The sequence below is a fragment of the Desmodus rotundus genome, chromosome 7, assembly GCF_022682495.2.
Source record: "Desmodus rotundus isolate HL8 chromosome 7, HLdesRot8A.1, whole genome shotgun sequence".
NCBI lineage: Eukaryota > Metazoa > Chordata > Mammalia > Chiroptera > Phyllostomidae > Desmodus > Desmodus rotundus.
In genome coordinates, this window is record NC_071393.1 from 108,813,410 (window position 1) to 108,835,739 (window position 22,330).

Genomic DNA, 22,330 nt, shown 5'->3' on the forward strand with positions numbered 1-22,330 from the left:
GAATTTAATTCTGATTTAATACATCTCATACGCAGTAAGAACCATATTAACATCAAAGATGACTGAGACAGAAATCCCAGAATTTCTCTTGGCAACCATCACAAAACTTATTTTAAGCTTTTAGACCAGGATTAGTCAGCCGCAGCACTACTGACATTTTGGGCCGGGCAATTCTTTGTTGTGGGGGGTTATCGGCTGCATTGTGAGATGTTTATCAGCAAACTTGGCCTCTACCCACAAGATGCCAGTAGCAACCTTCCCCCCACCCCCACCCAGTCTGACAACCAAAAACATCTCCACACTGGCAGATGTCCCCATGGTGAGGGGGACCACCCTTGTGATGGTTAAGATTTGTGTTAACGTGACCATGGAGTATACACATGCGCACACATGCACTCACTCACATCCTGTTGGGTTGTTTCTCTGGAGAACCCTAGCACATCATGGTTGAGAACCACTGTTGCGGATTATGTTACCAGAGGAAAAACAGTAGGGAATAGGGGAGGAAAAAAAGAAGTAAAGTAAGAAACTTCTGGGAAATGACTAGATATTACCTTTCTTTCCAGAGAGAGTAGTTGGATTGTGGTTGGTAAGAACTGGGCTCACTAGTACGTCGCACATCCAACACGTTACCTGGCACAGATATTACTTACCTCGACACTAGGAAGGCATTTGGCAGACACTACTGTAAAGTAAGAACATATTTTATACGCTGAGCTACTAAAATGCTTATGGTCAAATCGCATTAATTTATTTGCCATGATAAAATACATGAAATCCACTATTTTCATTGCATACAAAACTTTCTAAAAGAATGTTTCTGAAGCAAATTCACAGTACATTAGGTGAAAGAATTTAACCATACAATATATTATTGATTTCAGTCTCCTATATTTTGCTATGTGTTACTTGTAGTTTGAAGATTTCTTCAGTGGGCCTTTTTTATTACACAAGTTTTTGAAATCCAAGTTTCTTTGAAAGTATTGTAAGCCAATATGTAATCTAATCTGACTAAATGACTTTATTTGGCACAAAAGAGAAGAGCTGATGATAGTTAATGTCCATTGCACTGGAGCAACATCTACTAAGTAATCAAGTGTAGCAAGGATACATACAGAAGCACAATGGATTCTTCAGGGTCCTGAAGACAAAAATCAGTGTGTGATTCCTTGTATTTAAGACCTCCAGGTTTGAGACTGTGTAATTACACCAGTTTTCAAAATGTCCAACCATACAAACACAGAATTACAGCAGAGAATAATCATTTACAGATTTCACTCTAGGGATTTAAAAATTAATTATAATAAAATTCCATAGAGCTACAGGTAGTTTAAAACATACAAAGTCACCGATACATTATGAAAACTTCTCATTTGGCCTACTCTTACCTCAATTACTACAGAAAATCAATATTTATCAACGATATGAGTTACAACATCAAGAATATGCCTGTGCAAATAAACATTACACATGTTTTCAGGTTCTTTTTCCATGATTCATATGTATTTCCTTCAGTTTTAAATGAAGCCTTTCCATTACTATTTAAACAGAGCATAATAATGAATTACTGTGTTATAATCCGCACTCCATTTCTTGTCCCCATCTACTTTTTAGATGACCTACATCAAAGAAATAAAAATATTTCTACTATTGCTTTTCTTCCTTTTCCTAGGTATAAATAATACATTTGGAAAAACTTTCAGTAAAGCCAAAATTGGCAAGGTTTATTCCCACAAATGTGAAAGAACTAATGGTGAAATCTAAAGAAAAATTCTAATGATTAAACTATAGTAGAATAAGAATTCTGTCAACACTGTTTTTTCTAGAGTATCTGTAAAATATAAGAATTTTATCAATTAATCATTGAGTATTAAATAGTATATGGCTGTTTCTGGGTTGGAATACTGAAGTTAATAGATTTAGGTATCGAATACATGTATTTTTCTTTATATGATTGATTTTTACCAATAACACTAAAAACTTAACACAATTTTAATACAAATCCTCACAACACCCCTGTGAGGTAGGGATTGCTTATACCCACTTTACAGATGGGAAATCAGAAAATCAGGGCAAGAAATAATAATCTCAAGAGATAAATACAAATCAGGACATTTTGGTTTTCTTATAAGGCAGACTGAACTTATCAGATACTGATAAGCTAATAAAGACAAATACTGAAATCATCTGTCTTTCTCCGGGAAACAACTACGTGCAGGATCTAAAAGAAGGGAAGGTTCCAAGCTAATCCAAGGGGAAAATGTCTGTGTAGTATTTGCCTGATACACTGGTTAAGGTGCATATAGCATTTCTAGTTTTTAGAGTTTGGTAATAATTATTCAAACTATTCTGTATGGCTAGGGTAATTAATTAGCTCCATTTTAAAAGCAGATGATCAGTCAAAACTAAAGAGTTAAGCTGGAAGAACATTTTTTATACAAGCAGATTTAGTAAAAAAATCGTATCTTAAAAAATATATACTTAGGGCACAGTGTTAGCCATAACAGTTATTCTTCAAATATGCCTGCTGAACGAATGGAAAAAGATAAAATAGGTCAGCCCCTACACCACTCACTATTCACTGGTTCTCCAGAACCCAGCTTTGGGGATTTTTTATATTGATATAAAATGGAGTTAACATTTTGCCACTTCCTAAAACAGAGAGAATGTCATGAAGACTAAGGAAAGAACATTTGCTTTAAATTCCTAATGTTAAAAATAAGACTAAAAGTACAGTTAACCACTATTTTATCAACACCCAACAAATGTAGATATATGTCTGCTTTACATTAACGTTGTGGGTCATGGCCAATTAGCCACAGGCAGACTCCTACCATTTACCCAGACCCGGCCCTGAATCCTTGCCCTACCCCACAACTCCTGCGCACCCGCAATCACACCCTTTAGCTACAGACCTCTTGTGTCAAGGACCAATGGCTGAGCAAGTAGTAACGAATAGAGAAAAGTCAGAAAAATTAAGAGACATAATAAAAACGAGAAAAATAAAATTTTACTTGAAGATGGCTGGGGCACATATCTTGAAAAGGCTAAAATACATGAAAATCAATGTTACTGTTTGCGCTCATCCTATGAGATGAAATATTTGAGGGCAGTATGAGTTAGAATAATTGCTTAAATGATTGAAGTTTAAGATTAGACGAAGTTCTGACCCCAAAGAGCAACACATTTATTTTAACCACTCCCGACACAATCAATCCTATAGCCAGAGCTAGAATTTGCTCTCAGCACGTATTGGTCTTGACCCCAGGAGGCTTTACTCAATTGTCTAAGGTAGAAACTCTACTGCTTTAGACAATGAATGTCCAATAGTTTTCCTCATCCAACCCTCAAGAAAAACTGACCACTTCGTAATTCAGCTAACCTCAGTCTACCCAGAGAAAACCTCTGCACCCTTAGAATGAGCTGATTACTCTTTGAGCTCCCTCCTGACTAAACTCTCACGTTGTCAGAGAACTCTGAAGTTGGCAGGGAATGTCCTCAGAGCGTGCAGCCAGGAAGGAGCTGAAAGCATTTTTCCAAGCTGCACAAACCAAATTCATCCTAGTTACTAAAATGTCTGTGAGGCTTAGTGTTTAACAGACGGCATGCAAAAAAGATGTGGCTGTTTCGAAGCCTCTCTCTTTTGTTATTCCTGACTATCTAGTATTAGATAGTCAAACATTTCAGAAACAGTTCAGACCTATCCTTTATGATGAGGTTTGATTAGTTCTTTCCCAGCTACATAAAGCAGGAGAATCTACCATTGGGTACATCAATTTTAATTTTCCCGGGGTTTTAGTTTTGTAAGTTTCACCACTATAAAAGGGAGTTAAAAGTTTATTCACAGAGAAAAATCTATCATAGATTTCAGAGTTCTAGGACATTGACTCTCTACTCTGCTGGTTTTATAGACCAAAAAAAAGTGAAAACTGTCACTGAAAAATTGTTTTTACACATGATTGTTAGAAGATTACCTCTAACTGAGGCAGCCTAGAAATCCTCTGACACTGAGGGTATAAAGATAATACGTATCTTTACATTTTCCTTTTTAAACCCATGTAAACCTCCAGTCATAAAAAGAAAAAAGAACATGAAATTGTTCTTAAGGTCTTTTAGAAAACACATTAGATTAAGGTAACAGCACTGGGGGGTAAGTCAGTGCAGATCTGTCTGAATCTCTGTCCCTCTGTGCTCATCTGTGTGTACGTATCTTAATGTTACTCTCTTCAGGGCTGTTTATGTCTGACTCTTCTCCTTTTCTCTCTTTTTAACTAAAATATGTTTCGTTTAAAATGAGGTACGCTCACAATGTTAAAAGATAAATAAGTGCGATGTAACATGTTGTAGAGCTAGTTAAGTAAAACATAATTTTAAAACTACTCATGATTTGGTATAGCTGTGCTTAAAACAAATTTTTATGTGATACAGTTATGCATTAAAATAACTATTAATTTCTTATATGGCAGAAAATATGTTTACATAATCCTCATACAAGCTTATTCCTGTGAAACATTAGTCATAAGTGATGGTCTAAAGTATTCTTTAAAAAATATTTCATTTACTTCCTATTGATTTGATTTTACTGATTATACAACCTGGAAAAACTTTAAAATTCTATAAATAACTATTTACTCTAAAACTCCATATTATTACATTGATTTCTGATTTCTAAGTTGTGAACTAATTTATGAAAAGTTCACAGTCCTAATTGAAATTTATTTCAATAGCCATGAATTAATACCTCACAATAAGGAGACCTAATAAATACAACATTACAACTATGGATAAATGGTAAAGGAAAAAAGTCAGTAGAACTTGAGGAGGAAAATAATTTATGAATAAAAAAACACATATGAATTTGTTAGAATGGGTATGAAAATTCTGAAGGAGAAACTGCTACTCAACTAGGATTGTGTCCACGTTTTCTTGTGTGAGCTCAGAATCTAAGGCACAAGATGAGCCTAACTGCTCCTGCGACAAGCGGGAACTTTTGAGGGGCACCTCCGACCAGCCATCACAACATGGCTGGAATCTCTGGGCTAACACATTACCAAACCTTTGGCATCGGCTATGTCTGAAAGATTTCCCTTTGTGTGAATACATGTGTTCCAGCAATTGGCTCTTTCGGAGAAATTTATGACCACAGATGGTACAGCTGATTTTTCTTTTCCTTGAAAAAGAAAAATTACAGTTTAATTCTACTGGCTCTGTGTCTTTGGAGATCAAAGACACTTGACTGATCTGCAAAGGCTCTGTGGTCCCACGGTCTGAGTGGTCAGGCTGTTGCTCATTCTCCTTGACAATGAAGGAGCTGAGCCTGCGGCATTCAAGAGCCTCGCTATTTTCATTAAGTGGATGCACTTCACCAAGGTCATTACTTTCCAGAATGGAAGCAGGGACACCAAATGGCAGGGATCCAGACACATGGGTATGGAGATGTTGCCTTAGGTTACCACGGGAATCAAAACGTTCTCCACAGTAATGGCATAAGTGAATTTTGATACTACTTTCGGTGAAAGTGGGGCCTGTCACCTCTGATGAGGATGAGGAATGGCTCTGGGGGATCACAGATTCTGGGTCACATCTCTCCTGCTTGATGGACACTGGAGGCTTCTGGTGTTCCTCCAAGGCCTGGGCAGCAGCATGGGCCCTCTGCTGGTCAGCAGTGCCATCATCCAGCCCAATAGCAAGAGAAAGCTGTAACTGTGGGTGTTCACCCTGGACAGCAGCTCTGTTTCCACTGTTATTAGAAGGAGCTTCTTTGACCTCCAGCCCTGGTTTGACAGCTGTTTTTTGGGTTGTGGAGATTTGAATGCCATACAAATTTGAGGACTGCACAGTCTCTGGTGAGAACACTTGATTCATTTCAGTTGCAATGTGAGAAAGGTAGTCGGCGTGAAGAAATCGAATCCCTTCCTCCAATCGGCTGTGATCCACAATCTGTTTTGGCCCTTTCCCCGTGTACATAATGTGCAACAAATAGCTGAATATGTCAGGTTGGATGTCAGTTGGTTGTATTTTTATGCATTCACTGTTAAAAACAAAAAATAGACCCACACAAAATGAAACAACCTAGTTGGCCTTTTAGTTAACAGTATACAGTCTCAGGCTAAAGCAATTTTTTCCTAAGAAGTTTAAACGTAGCAATCTGCCTTGATGAAACACAGTAACAAAAGCTTAAACTTTCACTGTATACCAGTTTTATGGCCCAGCAATAAGTCTTCATGTATCCAATCTATGCCTCAAATTAGGAAACAAATACTCTTATTTGTTCAACAGTTATGTAGTGACTCCTAAGTGATACTAGCTGCCAGAGAGTAGAAAAATTATGAATAAAATAGGTACCCTGCTCTTATGCAACTTAACAATCTACTGAGTATATAGCCAAAAGAACCAAAACCAGAGACTCAAATACCCATACGCCAATGTTCAGTACAGCATTATTCATATTAGCCAAAAGGTAGGAACAACCCAAGTCTCCCTCAACAGATGGATAAATACAACATGGCATGTACATACAATGGGATGTTATTCAGCCACAAAACAGAATGAAGTTCTGATGCATGCTACAACATGGATGAACCCTGAAAACATTATGCTAAGTGAAGTAAGCCAAACACAAGAGGACCAGTTTTGTATGCCACTTACAAGAAATATCTAATAAAACAAACAAGCGAGCAAGATAGAACCAGAGAAATGGAAATGGAGATAAAGAACAAACTGACAGTAACCAGAGGGAAGGGTGGAGGGGTGAGGAAAGAAGGGGAAGGGTCATCAAAGAATGTGTATAAAGGACCCATGGACAAAGCCAAATGGGGGTAGGATCCAGGGTGGGAGTTGAGGGTGGGTGGGCCAGGGAAAAGTGGTGGTGGGAAAATGGAAACAACTGTATTCGAATATTAATTTAAATGATTTAGAAAAAAGAAATATCTAGAATGGACAAATTCATAGAGCTAGAAAGTCGTTTAGAGGTTACCGGGAGCTTGTTGGAGTGGTGGTGATGGTGGTGGTGGTGGTGGGGGTGAGGAGTTATTACTTAATAGGTACGGGTTCTGGGGTGATGAAAAGTTTTAGAAATAAATAGTGGCGATGGTTGTACAACATGGTGAATGTAATCAATGCCAATTAATTGTACAATTAAAAGGTTAAAACGACAAATTTTATATTACATATATTTTATCACAATAAACATATTAAAAATTTAAGAGTGTATTGAAATTGGTAATATTTAGAATTTAAATTACATTAACCTTATTTTGCCTTCCAAAGTATATTAACATATCTACTGTTCAAATCACAAATGAATATGGGGATAATGTTGAAAAGCTTTAAAATAAGTCCCAAGCCCATTTTTTACGTATGAATCTAGAAATCAGATAATAGATGGAAACAACTGTGTAACAAGAAATCAGGAAACACCCTGAAAACTTAGGATAAAGACAATCTGAAGGAAGCACTGGATGTCAGGGAACAATGCCATCAGTCAGCAGACGTCCCTGCAGCAGAAGTCTGTGTGAATGCATCAGAAAGAACTGAGGGTCAGTATGCGGACAACCCACTTTTTGAGTCCTGTTATCTTGGGATTCTCTCCTGGGCTTCCCTTTTAGCTCTAACCCACCTACTTCCACGGTCTGTGGCAGGTGTTTTTTATATCAGCACAGAGCTCTGTTAACTAAGGATTTTCAGTTGCTCAACAGATAACCACATGGCAGGTTGCCACCTTTTATTTCCTGGATTTACATTAGCATGGTGCCCAGTCCACAACAGGCACTGAACCAACTCATAGCTCTCAGACAAGACTGATATGAAGGTAGTGTTTCCAATCTAGCTTCTACATTGACACAGGTCAGAGAGGAAACTCCCTGACATGGCAGAAAAGGCTACCCATTACCTGTCCCCCATTCTATCCTCTCTACTTTGTGCCATACATTCCAACCATTCTGATCTAGGCTGGTTCATATCTGCATGTTTTCATGCATGTTTTCCTCTATCTTCAGTGAACTTTCTTGCCTTACGCTTCAACATCTGAAAAACAACTCCTGATCCTTCAAGATCCAGGACCTCTGTAATACCTGTTCCAACCTTCTCAAAATACAGCTGCTAACACCTCACTTTACCTTGTGCAATACTTATCACACTAATTATTATTATTTTTTAAAGATTTTATTTATTTATTTTTAGAGAGAGGGGAAGGGAAGGAGAAAGAGAGGGAGAGAAATATCAATGTGTGGTTGCTCCTCATGTGTCCCCTGCCGGGGACCTGGCTCACAACCCAGGCATGTGCCCTGACTGGGAATCGAACCGGCAACCTTTTGGTTCTCAGCCTGCACTCAATCCACTGAGCCACACCAGCCAAGGCTTATCACACTAATTATTAATAACAGCAGATAATGACACAAAGCTCCTGTTCTAAGCATTTGAATATTATTAATCCATTTAATTTGCTAAATATCATGGGTGGGTATACTATTCTAATGTTTACAGAGAAGGAAACTAGGGCACAGAGAGATCAATTACACTGCAATTATTTTTTTTACGTGCATCATTTCTCTATTAGACTACACATTTCTCAAGGGCAGGGAGTATAACTTATCTGTTACTGGGGTCTAGTACAGTGACTGATATGTAAGTGTTCAATCAATAGTTGAGCCCTGGCTGTGACTCAGTGAATGAGTGCTGGCCTTACGAACACAAGGATTGCCAGTTCAACTCCCCATCACGGCACATGCCTGGGTTGCAGGCCAGGTCCCCAGTGCAGGTGAGCGAGAGGCAACCGCACATTGTTTCTCTCCATCTCTTTCTCCCTCCTTACACTCCCTCTAAAAATAAATAAATAAAATTTTAAAAAAAAGTTGAATGAATGAACAATTTAAAAAATGTATAATTAAGGCTGGAATCCTAAGTATTTCATGTAAGGTGCTTTAAAAAAACATAGTGTTCTATCACTTTCAACCTAGGATGGATCAAAGCTATTCTTTACCAAGAGCTCAGAATCTGAATACCACTTCCCAGCCCTCCCCCAACATTCCTACCATGCTGGGGTAACATACATTCAACAACTTTTTGAAAAATATTTGAAACAAATGACCTTTCAACTGTAATATGAAATGTAAGGTGGGTAGAATTATGACACTGAAACCTTGCTATGAAAGTGTTATGGAATAGAAATCAATAATTTAGTGATTAAGAGCACAGAACTTTAAGAGCTTAGATCTACATTTGAGTCTAACTTATTAACTGTATAATCCTGGGTAGGCAAGTGATGTAATGAGTCTCAACTTCCTTTTCTCTAAAATAGCATGGACAATAGTAGAATTTACATCAGGTAAATACTTAGTGCTCAAGTATGAGATAAGCCTTCAATAAATTTGAACTATTATTGTTTTATGCTTATGGATCCCTCACAATGCATTTAATTACTAGTATTTAAATATACACATTACGGATTTTTTCTTAAGGTGATTCCATAACAAAGAATTCTTCCAAATGATGTTATAATAAGGTTTAAATATACCATAATATTAAAACTCTTCTGATTTACAAAAGCACATCCTTACCTTGTTTGATGAATAAATATCATCTTAAAGTAGTTAGAAAAAGCAGCAAGCACTGCTCTGTGGGCTTTGAAGTAAACATCTCCAATAGCAACTGTGCAGTCACACAGAAAACCAAATTCTCGCTGCATGTTCAGCTGCTGCAGAAGAACGAGGCTATGGCTTGCTGTGTCCATGGTGGCTCTGAATAAAAGGAAATATAAAGATTTTTTCTTTTTACAAAATTGGCTACAGTTCACACAAACCTTCAGAGTACAAAAAGACCTAAATTTAAATGGAATTATTCAACAATTTTATTTAAAAATTTAATTTTCAATTACATTTTATATTCAGTATTACTTTGTATTAGTTTCAGGTGTACAACATAGTGATCAACAATTTTCAATACTATTAATTTTACCCTAAACCTAGCTAACCTTATTTCCACCTAATATGACAACAGAGATCAACTCTGCTGAAACCATAAATATTTATGGCTTTTTTTCCATCTGGTAAGAACATAGCTTAGTATGAGTGACACAGGAGCAAAAGGAAGGCCTGTCCTTTTTTTTTTAATCCATGCAACTACAGTGTTTTTAGTCCTCAGTTTCTTCACTGCAGAAATGGGAATGAGATGTTGATCCTTGCCTCAGAACTAAATAAGTTAGGTGAAAAGTGCCTTATAAATTTTTTTTAAATATTTTTTAAAGATTTTATTTATTTATATTTAGAGAGAGGGGAAGGGAAGGAGAAAGGGAGAGAAATATCAATATGTGGTTGCCTCTTGTGTGCCCCACACTGGGGACCTGGCCTGCAACCCAGGCGTGCGCCCTGACTGGAAATTGAACCGGCGACCATTCGGTTTGCAGCTTGCACTCAATCCACAGAGCTACACCAGCCAGGGCAAAAAGCACATTGTAATTGAAATGGATACTCAAATGTTAGCTGTAAATGTTAGTAACATAACAGTGTGTCCTGGCTGGGCTAGAGATGTCACTCTGCTCATTAGTGATCCTGTGTGCTTAGGGGACACTGGCCTCCTATTATACAATGTTTGGGAAATTTGCCAGTCACAGTAGGGTCAGGAGCCCCTAAAACAGAGATCAAACCACATCCCCTGATTTACATGGGGCCTGGGAGCCACATGGGAAAGAACCTAAACCCTGATCTAAACTGGATTCAGACACATAACAAGTTTGGAGGGTCTTGAAGGAAGTGGAATGCAGGACGGGTACACTGGCCTCAGGGGGGAAAATCACATGAGGAAGAACATGCAAAAGAATTCTGGCAGAGGAGTCTAGTGTGAGTACAAAGACATTCAGAGTGCTGTGGTTCCGAGAGCGGGGAGGCTGTGCTTCACCACCTTCTCCATCCTAACTGTGCAGACTGCAGAGAGCCCTGGTGTTTTGGCACAGAGGATATCACTGTGGGGTGGGAGAATCTCCTCTTAAAAAGCAGATCCTGACAATAGAATGAAGTTTCCTTATTTTCCAGAGAGACCAAGGGGTAAGGAAGTCAGTGATTAGAGTGTGGGGTTAGCAGGCTGGACATTGGCAGTAGCTTTGGCAGCAGACAGCTCAGTGATTGATAAAAACAATGGCTAACACTGTATAGAGCTTCCTATTGTCAAGCAATTTTCACTCATTTAACTTGCAGTACAACTCTATGAGAAAGGGAATACTCAGTGAATCTTACAAACGAAGAAACTGCATCAGCACAGAAAGTTAATTTACCCAAGGTCACCCTGCTAGCAAGTGGCAGAGCAGGGATTCAGACTCAGGCACTGGATTCCAGTACTCAAATGTCCTGTCCTCTCCCTCTGCCTCCCAGGGAACACGACAGGCAGACTGAAGCAGCCAGGGAACAGTCTGGATTGCACATCAAGGCGCTCCAGGAACCCTCAGGAATATCTGGAGGAAAATGTTTGCTTCCAAGAGGCAACCTAGGGAGCAGGGAGTTAAGGATGAGGGGAGCTGTACTGTTTGAACTTGAAAAAACCCTCCTACGAAAGTTTTATTTTATAAATACATACCTACATGTATTGCCTTCCCCTGCATTTTTAAAAATTGTATTTCTGAAAGGTACAGGGAACAATGTAACAAACACCTACCCACCCCTGAGCATGGAAAGTAAACATTATAAACAAGGTAGAGACCCCTGGCATCTCCCCCTCATTCTGTGCCTCCAACTGCCTTGCCTCCAAAGCTAACAGTCATCTTGAATTTGGTGTTTATGGCTCTCCTATATATTGTCACGATATTACAGCATATGTATATATCCCTTAAGAAGGTATGGTACTGTTTTGCATGTTTTAAAATTTTATATAAACAGTATTATACTTTAGGAATCTCACAACTTGCTTAATTCTACATTCATTACTTTTAAAAATCCTACTTACTCAAAAATAATTTTCCCCCAATTAAAAAAACAAAAACAAAACTCTTATCCTGTATATTCTCATTTTAAAAGCCTTTAAGTAGCAATGAAATGAGAAATAACAAGATAACAAAACCTACAGACACTAGAGCCTACCACTAAGAATTTACAAGATCCAACTGTGGATATTATTCTAAAAGGCCATTAAACCCAAAGTGATTACTTACTATATTGACTACATTTCTCTATATTGGAGATTTCAGTATGTGAAAAACGTGTCTTAGAATCGATAAAAATGGATCAAATATAAGTGCTTTAAACTAGCCTTACAGATTGTCTCCAAAAAATCCCCTCAGATCATATACATTTTCACTTGTTCTTTATATGTGTGTGTGTGTAGCACATTAATACAATGAACTACTGACCATATGGAAATGAAAATGGTACACTAAAAAGCTAACCACATATTTAAAAAATCTTGTGGTTAATGGTCTATGAGTAACAGTTAAACTCACTTATTGAAAAACTACTTACTGAACAGAGTAAATAAAAAAAAATATTTGACAGCACGTATTACACAACACATGAGGACAGAAAAAATTACATAGATGCTGTAATCAAGATTATAGGCTAATAGGGGAGATAGAACGGTAATTACAACATGAAGTGACAAGTACCACAGAGCAGTGTGGAACGTGTTATGTGAGGGGGAGGTAAATAACAGGTGACCCAGTGGAAAATAAGCCATTTGAACTGGATTTAGATGAATAGGCAGGTGAACAGAGCATTGCAGGGAGAAAAAACAGAATGAGTAAAAGAACAGGGAGTGCTATAAATATATAGATAACAGAAGAATTCAGTTTGGTACAGAAAAAACAAAAGTGAGTACCAAGAGATGGGGTTAGCTCACAGAGGGTGCTGAATGTAACACTAAAAGGTACTCCAGTGATGTCTGAAATGCAGAACTACATGAAGATGTTGTGAGGGAGAACAATGTAGTAAAGCTCAACCTCTGGAATCAGACACCTTGGGTTAAAATTCCAGTCCTGCCACTTAGCTGTGTGGTCTTCACAAGACACAACACCCTGGGCTTCTGTTTCACTTATAAAATATGGGTGATTTAAGTATCTACCTCACAGGTTGTTATATAGGTTTGGTAAGATGATGCATATAAGCGCTTAGAAATAGTGGGCACATAGTAAATGTTCAATAAATAGCAGTCGTCATCATCGCCATCATTAGGCTTCGGAGTCAAATGGTCAGTCTAGTAGCAATATATAAACAAAGATCAGCAAGGGAAAGGCATGGAGAAATAAAGGCCAGCAAGGAGCCCACTACAATATCCAAGTAATGGTACAAATGAAGGAATGTAAGATATACCAGATGAAGAACTAACATGACCTAGCAGGCAGACTAGATGTGGTCAGCCACAGAGACTAACTCAAAGGTGAGTCTCAGTATTCCAGCTTGGGCAATTGGAAGCATTTGTTCATTCCTTCAGGTCATATTTGCACAATAAGTGCCATGTGTTGGGTGTTGATATTTTTAAAACGGCAGGGTCTCAGAATGCCAGAGACATGGGAACTTGATTGACAAGAGGTAAGTTTCACTTTGGACACATTGAGTTCAAGGTGTTTACTCTAGGACATCTGAGTTTCAGTGTTTAGTGATCAACGAAGGGAAAATATGCTAATCTGGGGCTCTAGAGAGAGCAGGGCTGGAAAGGAAGAGGAGGTCCTCTGAAATGGTAAGGCTGTTACCACCAGGAGTGAATGGGACCATTGAGTAAAATAATGGAAGAAAAACAAAGAATAAATCCTTGAACGACACACAAAAAAAGATGCAGTAAAAGGGATAGGAGAAGTAGGAAAATATGCTGCTATTGAGTGAAGATAAGGGAGGTGAAGGAAAGGTGAGAACCTTGGCAAGAGGTGTCAATGGTGGAAAATGCTGCAGAGAAACACATGGATGAGGCCTACTACAACACCCCCAAGTGCGTGACCAAGAGATTTCTGGTGACCTCTAAAAACAATTTGGGAAAACAGCAGGAACAATGTATCCAACTGCAAGGGGGATGTTAGAAAGCAGCCAAAAGGGGTAGGTACAAATAGGACAGGGCAGTGAAGATGCTGCAGATTAAGCACAACTTTCAGGCCAAAGAGGGGTGTAACCTCTAGAAGCCAGAAGGAATGCAATCAGAAATACAAGTATAGCAGCTAGCCAGGGAGAAGAGAGATTTCTTTTTCTGACAGTGGAAAGGAAATGGATGACTCAAGGAGAGAGAATTCAAAAGTAATTCTTTCAGATGGCATTGATTTACAAATTAGAAGTCAGTCCACATGCAGAGGGAAGAGGTGAGTTTAGGCCTTGAAAGAAACCTAGAGCAATAATCCCTGATGCTAACATAGAACATTGAAGTCTATATAGAGAACTTTCACATATACTTCTTTCTGCTTTAGATAATTTCTATTAATCTATCTTCAAGTTCACGGACTTCATCCTTTCTGATCTATTAAACCCACTCGGTGAACTTCTTAATTGCAGGTACTGTATTTTCAGGTCAAATTTTTCATCTTATTCTTTGTTAACTTTCTATTTCTCTGCTGAGGTTTTCTACTTGTTCACACATTACCACTTTATTTTGCTTTACATCCATGGGCACAGTTGTAATAGCTGCTTTAAATCTTCTCTGCCAAATCCAACCTCTGGGTTATTTTGGTGTCGATCTCCATTAACTAGGGTGGTAATTTCCTGTTTTTTCGTATGTGTAGTCATTTTGGATAATATCCTAGACTTTGTGATTACTATAGTAAAGATTTTAGATTCTGTAATATTTTTCCAAGGAGTACTGATGTTTTTGCAGACAATTACCTAGGCTGGACTTAAACCCCAAGTTCTGCCTCCCTATGTGTGGTTCAGATTTTTCAGTGTTAGGTGTGCTGTTTAAAGGCTATTCAACACATGTATAAAAATAAGTACAGGGGTTGGCAAGAGGTTTGAGCTGAGTTTTATATGCAGTCGTTAGCCCTTTCACTCATCCTTTCTAGGATTTTCCTGCTTACTTTGCAGCTTGTGTGGTCACTCTTAACTGTCCTCTTTTCTTCAGGCAAGTAAGATTATAGGTTATTATCTCAGCTTTAGTTGTCCCCTCATGTCACCAACTGGGACTTTCTCTCAGGATAACAGCCATAGAAGTGGAAACTTATCCACTGCTGGTCCCTTCTCCCAAGAGCAGACTGCATTCCAGTTTCTGCCAGCATTTTGTCACTCGTGAATGACATCTGGTCGTTTTGAAAACTTTCTTCCCCAAGTTTATAGTTTTTATCTCAATACAACTATAAATTTTTATTTTATAAATCTCAACTTACTAGAAACTATTCAGTCATTACCCTTTATCAGTTCTAAAAAGTTCCGGTCTCAAAATCCATTTACAGTGTCAAAGTATTACTGACTGGGAAGGGCTGTTGTTTATGTGGGTTATGTCTGTCAACAGTTACCATGTGAGAAATTAAAAGTGAGAAAATTTTTTTAATTTATTTAAAATAAGCCCATTATACATTTTTTCTAAATATGTATTTTTTAAATTAAAAAATAACTTATATCTTAGAAAAAGAGAGAGTAAAGAGAGACAGATCAATTTGTTGTTCCACTTATTTATTCATTCATTATTTGATTCTTATACGTGCCCTCATTGGGGCTCGAACCCACAACGTCGGTGTTTCTGGACGACGCTCTAACCAGCTGGACTACCTATCCAGCCAGAGCACAATGTGCATTTTTTAAAGTGATAAGGGTAGCATTGTTTTACATTTTGCAATCCTCTTTAATACCTGGCTTTAAAAAATACAGCTGGGTTTTTTCCCCCATGCTTCTGCATTCAATCTGTTGCCACGTGTTTTGGTTCATGTACACCAAGAGAACTTGGCCTTGCAAAAGAGAGATCCTTGTACGCACGCAGAAAGGGTTCAGGAGGGGTCCCTGAACCACACTTTGAGAAATCTGTCCTATATTTTTTTTACGCTATGAGCTAACAAAGCAGGTACTAAATTATTCCCATTTAATGGTTGAGGAAACATGGGCTCAGAGAAGGCAGGAAAGGTACCCCAAGTTAGACAACTAGCTATTGGATGACACTGGTAGTACTTCAAGTCTGACTATAAACTCAATGCCATTTCTTCAAAATCCCAACTAGAACTTTCAACATATGTATTGATGGCAGATTTTACAAATATATTGAATGAAATAAGGGGGGGCTTGAATGAAATTTTCCAAGTTTCTGAAATGAAACAAATTCGGATTATTTTTTAAAATAAAAGCAACTTATATACACAACAGGTTCATTCAAACTTGTTTGCATAATAATAGACTTTTGCCGTGTGCAGGTAACACAACCAGATTTTACTTCAGGTCAATAGAGCCAGTCCATCAGAGCTACTGAGAACATTCTCCAACACAACCGACTTTGCAAATTATTAGCTAGGCTGTTTGTGTAGCTTTTGCTCATCATTTCTTTGATCATTAGTTTTATTTTCTCTACTATGTGGAACAGCCAGTTTCTTATGCATACAGAAAGATGTTAGAAGTTACATTTGAGAATTTTGGTGTAAATTTTAAGATGTGAGAGAGGTTGCAGAAAAAATAATTTATCATTTTATTATACTTACAAATACTGGAGCCAAAAATGTAAGAGTGCTAAATCTTAACATGCTTTTATCTGTTATCCGAGCGGTATTTATAATACAATAGAGTTAGCACTGATATTTAAGAGACACTGCAAAAAACTTTTTTATTGATGAGATTGCAGTAACTCTGGATTAGCTCAAAATAAGTAAACTAGAACAGCTTTATACCAGATTTATGTTTGTTTAATTCAAAGTTAGCTTGATATTCAACATCTTTGGGTTTTATTTTTTTTTAAATCTATTGTATTAGTTAGACTGGACTCTCAGACCCATAGTAGCCAGAACAATGTCCTGGAATAAACAGCTTTTCATTCTCTCAGGCTGTAAGAATCTTTAATAAAGAAAAGATCAAAAGGAGTAAGACATCCGTTTCTGTGGAAAACAAATAGTCTTAGATATTTTCTCTATGGTTCCTACCACTGTGACTTTATTATTATTAAGACAAGGAGACAGGAAAGTTGGCATAGGAATGTGTACAGCTTTTCTGAGATACTCACTCATGGATATAAATACAAAGGTAAAAGCCAATATATTCAAATTGCTACATGATAAAAGATTTTATACGATGAGTTTAACTTCTTAATGGTACTTTCACATGATTGTGAGGGTGTAACCTAGATAAAGATTGTTTGCAGAAATAATTTTATCCTGCAAGAGTAGCTCCTAGTTAGCTGACGGTATGATAACATTTTCCATGTAGAGCTGGACTGAAGTCCGAGTCCTCCAGATTAACCCAAACGCAACTGCTGGGGCCAGACAGAGATCCTTGCTTAAAAAGCTCCGCATGTGATTCTAATAAGATACCTCAGTTAAGAGCCACTGCGTTGTAAGTGGGAACAAAAAAACTCTAGAAAATACTTCACACTCTAAAATTATAGAGAAAAAGGAGTAACTTCACAAGTGCTCAAAATGTGGGGATTATACCAATTGCAGGAAGTAAACAGAAATCAACAATTATAATGCTAATTGTAACTTTAAACTAAAAAATTAGCCAGATTAAGAAACAAAAGTACACCCAAACTAGTAGGATAGGCACTGGGGACAGAAGAGGAACACATTATTGTCAGGCTTCTTTTTAAAAAGTATTTATGAAAAAGAGATATTTACTCTCTTTTTAACATTACACCTATTTTCATAATATCTGAAAATGATGTGTAAATTCCAAATCTGAAAATATTGGTCAAGGTAAAATCTGCAGTAATTCTGGGCACCTGCTTATAAAAATCACTGAGAATATTACCGAAGAGGGTAAGAAGCAGACGTGGTAAATGATACAGGAAGAGCAGTTACGCTCTAGAAACCTTTAACGGAACAGGGAAACGTTAGTTTGAGGCCTCCTGCCTGTAGGCAGACACAGCCGGCCTACCCTACATCTCTAACCCCCACCTAACCAACATGTGGGACGTCTGATAAAGCCACAGGCAAACAAAAAACGCTAACACCTCTCAGTGCAAATTGCTACTGGACCTTAAAAAAAATCAGAACCTGTGAAGGAAAGATTCTTCTTAGTCTACTAAAAATAATATTAGTAATAAAAATAATTTTTAAAAAAAGACTTCATTTCTGAAAGAAAAAATAAAGGTACTAAAAGGACAGGAGAAAGTTGGAAAAGGACAGTGCTAGTACAGATCTAGAATACAGTCAGTACAAGCAAGAATGATTATAACTTCTGCATATAGGTAAACCATACTTCCTCTGCCACAGAATGTTCCACAAACACGTTATCCATATGGACTAATGAAACCCTTTGCTTAATGTGTCTAGAGTTTTTTCAGAAAGAACAAGTCATTGTATCTTGATTTGTAACCAGGGAAGAAATGAATTAGAAAAACTCCAAAAATAACTAGTAACACCACAAACTTTTTTTCTAAAGATTAAAAAAAATTGCTGCTAGCAAAGGGTAAGCGGAAGTATTAATAAATTCAATCAATGATCCTGAAATTGATGTTTGACTCAAACACTTTATTTCCTCTTCCTTCACTCTTGCTAAGCAAATTCAAGTAGCAATAATAGCTTCTCTATACTAGAGAGAATACTGTTATCAATAGCTATTACAATGAGTAAATAGTATATGCAAAGCCTTGCACTAAGTGCTCTATGCACATTATCTCTTTTAACCCTCACCATGACTATGTGTTCTTTTCTTCCCATTTTACAGATGAAGAGAAACCTAGGCTCAGGACACACAAACCAGCAAACGGTATTAAGTGGGGATCAAAAGTTAGGTCTGACTCTGTAGCCTGCGCTTGTTAACTACAAACTGAAGTGGTATTTTTCTTAGCATGCTTTTATCAAAAGACTGAAGTTCACATGCAATTTGGAATGAATATGCAGAAAGGGAGCACAGGAAGTGGTGCAGAAGTACTTTATACTTTATCAAGATAAGAGCACCTGCACTGCTTTTTTAAGACCAGAAAAAGAACCCTGCAATAATATAAAACCCCCAACTCTTTTCTGGCCTCGTTATTACTAAAATGGCCAAGTTTTTCTTTAACAAGATGGTCAAGCAGCACCTACAGACCACAGTACATAAATCACTTTGGTTCAGTGGTGGGGAGGGCATTACGCAACACTTCCCAGCACAGCACTCACCAGGATATTTTACCGCCAAGACACTTAGGCCCCTCCTCCCCAGCTAGACAGCCTGGCTCCTTCATATTCCCCTCAGGAGATAGGGTGGAAGCACACAGCTCCACTTTCTAAGGCACAGAGGGCAGCTGAAAGTCCTGCTCAGTCTCTCTCTGCAACCACAGGCGCCAATAAATCAGCCACAGGCAATTTCTCTCATCCTCCTTCCCGGCTTTAAGTGGTAGTGAGATACAGTGCAAAAGAGCACAGACTAGCCTTGGGAGATAAGTGATCTAGGCTTGAATTTTACTGCAAATGGCTGCATCATTGAAGCCATGTAAATCTCTCTAAGCCTGTTTCCTCAACTGTTTGTAATACGGAGACAATACTACCTCCTTTTGGTAAGTATTTGAAATTCGTCTATGAAAACAGCTAGCCACTGAAGGTACTTAATAAACAGCAACCAAACCTGAGCTGAATCCATCTCCATTACCTCCAAATACTGGTGAGATATTCAGGGTCGGTCTGGGCAAAAACATGTAGCAAGTCGTGTGAAGTCCCTCCCTCCTTCCCGGCTGACCATTGAGGTGATATTTCACTGCTTCCTGATAACCTCCCCTCCATCAGTACTAATGTAATCCATGTCCTATCCCATCATTGTTTTGCTCCCTATCAAAGAGCTGATGTCTGATAATGGATTAACAGTTTATTCGTAATTAAAACGTGTCCACATTACTAAAAAGGACTTTGATGCCTTAACTTTAAGGAATCAATGCTGCAAACGTTGGTTATTCTTGCAGAGAACAGGGCTTAAGGGGGTGGGGGTGGGGGTGCCCAGGAGGGCAGCTTTGAGCTCCAAAGTACATCACAGCCATTCTATTTCACCTAGAAATAGTGCCAACCCCATTTCTTAAAATACCAAAGCCATCACACGCTGGCCAAGCCTGATTTCTAAATAATCTGGATCAAGGCAAGCATAATCACCTCTGGCAGACAGCCTCTACAGTGCATGGGTTCAACTGGCACCGCTGCACTCCTGGTGCGGTAGAGAGCACAACGCCCAAGGTGCCTGGAGCTGATGAGTCCAATTACTCCAGAGGTGCAGGACTCAATCAAGCTACACACTTGCTCTTTAGGTCGGGTGTCCTCATCTGTAAATTAAGAGGGATAAACTGGCTTTTCTGTAAGGCCCCTTTCAGCTTTAAAGTCTGTGACTACAAAGTGTACTTTACACACTTGACAAAATCCTGTGCACAGCTTTACCAAAAAGACTTGATTGTCAAGGGAATGAATGTCAGATTTAATCCCGTGAGGGAAACCAGGCATTTCTTTATGAAACATGTTAGCTGCTGTCAAGTTCAGAGGCTGCCTATGCAGCTCAAGAACAGCTTGTTTTCTCCACAGGAGTGCTAGCTAGGGAAGGAAGTGATGGATGGGGCAAGCTTTAAAAAGAAAAACTGGCCCTGGCTGGGTAGCTCAGGTGGTTGGAGCATCTTCCGGAGGTTTCAGGTTCCATCCTGAGTCAGGGCACTGCAAGAAGCAACCAATGAATGCATAAATAAATGACAACAAACTGATGTTTTTCTCTCTCTCCCTCTTTCTAAAACAAAAAAAGTAAAATTACAAAAAGAGAAAACTGGATATGCTTAGAATGAGATTCATATATTCTGAAAAAAGAAATGAATTATGGGACCAGAGGGGTACTGCCTGCTCTAGAAACAAGGTAATCACAAATGACGGTGGGAAGGGAGAGGGAAGACATTGGCCTCTGTGGTCTGCACCTGGAAACCCACCCACTCGCTAAAGGGTCGGCTCGGCTGTCTGCCGAACGCCGCACGCTAGTCGGGGCTGCCCGCGCGGAGTCGCAGCCCGGCCTGCAGCAGGCGTCCTCGCGCGCGGTGCTAGCCTGCTTCAGGCCCCGACAAGTGCCTTGTGCGGACAGCTAAGGGCGGTTACGGGCATCCTCGGCCCTGCGTTCACTCGCGGTGGCCATTTTCCTCCTTGCCCTGATTGACATGTCAAACAGACCAAAAATACCCCTCTCCCCTGCTACTTGCATCTGTTCCACGACCGGCGCAGCTGCAGGCCGCCGCCACCCCAGGCGGCTCCCGGCGGGAGGGACTGAGCCTGGAGCAGCCCACAAGGGCCTGGCTGCGTCGCTTACCCAGACGCCGCCGCGGCGGCCAGCCCGCTCCTCCATGCGGGAGGGGCGGCTCCCGCGCCGCAAGCGTCACGCGGCGGCGCCAGCTCACGCACCTCGCGGTCCATTCTCGCGCGGCTTCCCGCGCCGGCCGCCCCGTGGTGGGCCCACGTGACCGCGCACCCGGTAGCCGGGAAAGAGGGGCGCAGAGGCCAGGGTGTGCGTGCGTGCTGACGTGCGAGCCCGCCCACCCTCTCCAGTGGCCAGGAGGGGTTGGCTCGCTCTCGGCCGCCTCCGCCACAGTCCCCAGTCGTGACTTTGTAGGCGGAAGCGTGGAGATGAGCCTGGGCGTTACATGCTCCCCACACACAACCGCGTGACCTGGGGACTTTCCCCTGAATGTGCAAAGCATGGGCACCCCTTCAGTTCGGGAATGGGGGGTGGGGAAGGATGCGCCCGGGTGTTCAAAGGGAGAGTGATGAGGGCGCGGGGCCAGGGAAACTAAGCCACGGGAGCCTAGGGGAGGCTGGCGGGGTGGGGCATGGCGGGGGAAATGACTCAAGGCCAGCAGCCGACGGGCCCATGGAAGGCAGGGTGGGGGGAGCGTGAGGAATGGGCGACCCTGAACTTACTGGCCACGTCCAGGGTTGGACGAGGTTGCCGGTGCCTCCAGAACGCCCGGGGCGCACCGCGAAGGCGGGCCCAGCTGCTGGGTCCTCCCGGCAGGGGTCTGACATCTGGACTGTGTGGGAAAGCAGCATCTAGCCCTTGGGGAGTGGGAAGGAGCCCAGTCCCATCCCGCTGTGCAAACGAGGGGAGGAGGTCCCAAGCCTACCCTTGAGAGAGGGGCAAGAGGGTGGTCAAGCCGCCGCCGTGCCGGGCCCCCGCGGTGCGGGCTGCGCCAGGCTCCTCAGAGCCCGACGCAGAAACTTGTAACAAACAGGCGACCGCGGGTGCCCCTAGCAGCCAGCGGCAGAGTGGGTGGGCGGGCGAGAGGGAGGGGAAGGCTGGCGGACGCCGCAGCGAACTGG

General features: G+C 40.2%; 1 protein-coding gene across 6 annotated transcripts; it reads right to left on the reverse strand.

The window, feature by feature from the left end:
• Positions 1-729: 729 nt before the first annotated feature.
• Positions 730-22,230, reverse strand: ZBTB25 (zinc finger and BTB domain containing 25). 6 transcript variants are annotated; one of them, XM_053928184.2, is made up of 4 exons: positions 21,324-21,460; positions 20,144-20,310; positions 9,558-9,737; positions 730-6,031 (listed from the first exon to the last, which is right to left on the reverse strand). In XM_053928184.2, exons 3-4 carry the CDS (start codon positions 9,728-9,730, stop codon positions 4,897-4,899), a joined length of 1,308 nt encoding a protein of 435 aa, XP_053784159.1. In that variant the 5' UTR covers positions 9,731-9,737; positions 20,144-20,310; positions 21,324-21,460; the 3' UTR covers positions 730-4,896. The 6 variants fall into 6 exon arrangements, with proteins under 6 accessions (XP_053784159.1, XP_024423539.1, XP_045057229.1 ...); XM_024567771.4 differs by lacking the exons at positions 20,144-20,310; positions 21,324-21,460 and adding an exon at positions 22,135-22,230; XM_045201294.3 differs by lacking the exons at positions 20,144-20,310; positions 21,324-21,460 and adding an exon at positions 21,932-22,216.
• Positions 22,231-22,330: the final 100 nt, after the last annotated feature.

Bases quoted from the DNA above. Each gene is read 5' to 3' on its own strand.
- ZBTB25 (XM_045201295.3), bottom strand. From the start codon at position 21,359: ATGGAGGAGCGGGCTGGCCGCCGCGGCGGCGTCTGGGTAAGCGACGCA. The intron at 9,738-21,216 runs GCAAGTAGCAGG...CCTTTTATTCAG, and splicing joins GCGCCGGTCGTGGAACAGAT to AGCCACCATGGACACAGCAA. The intron at 6,032-9,557 runs GTAAGGATGTGC...TGTTTTTAACAG, and splicing joins ATATTTATTCATCAAACAAG to TGAATGCATAAAAATACAAC.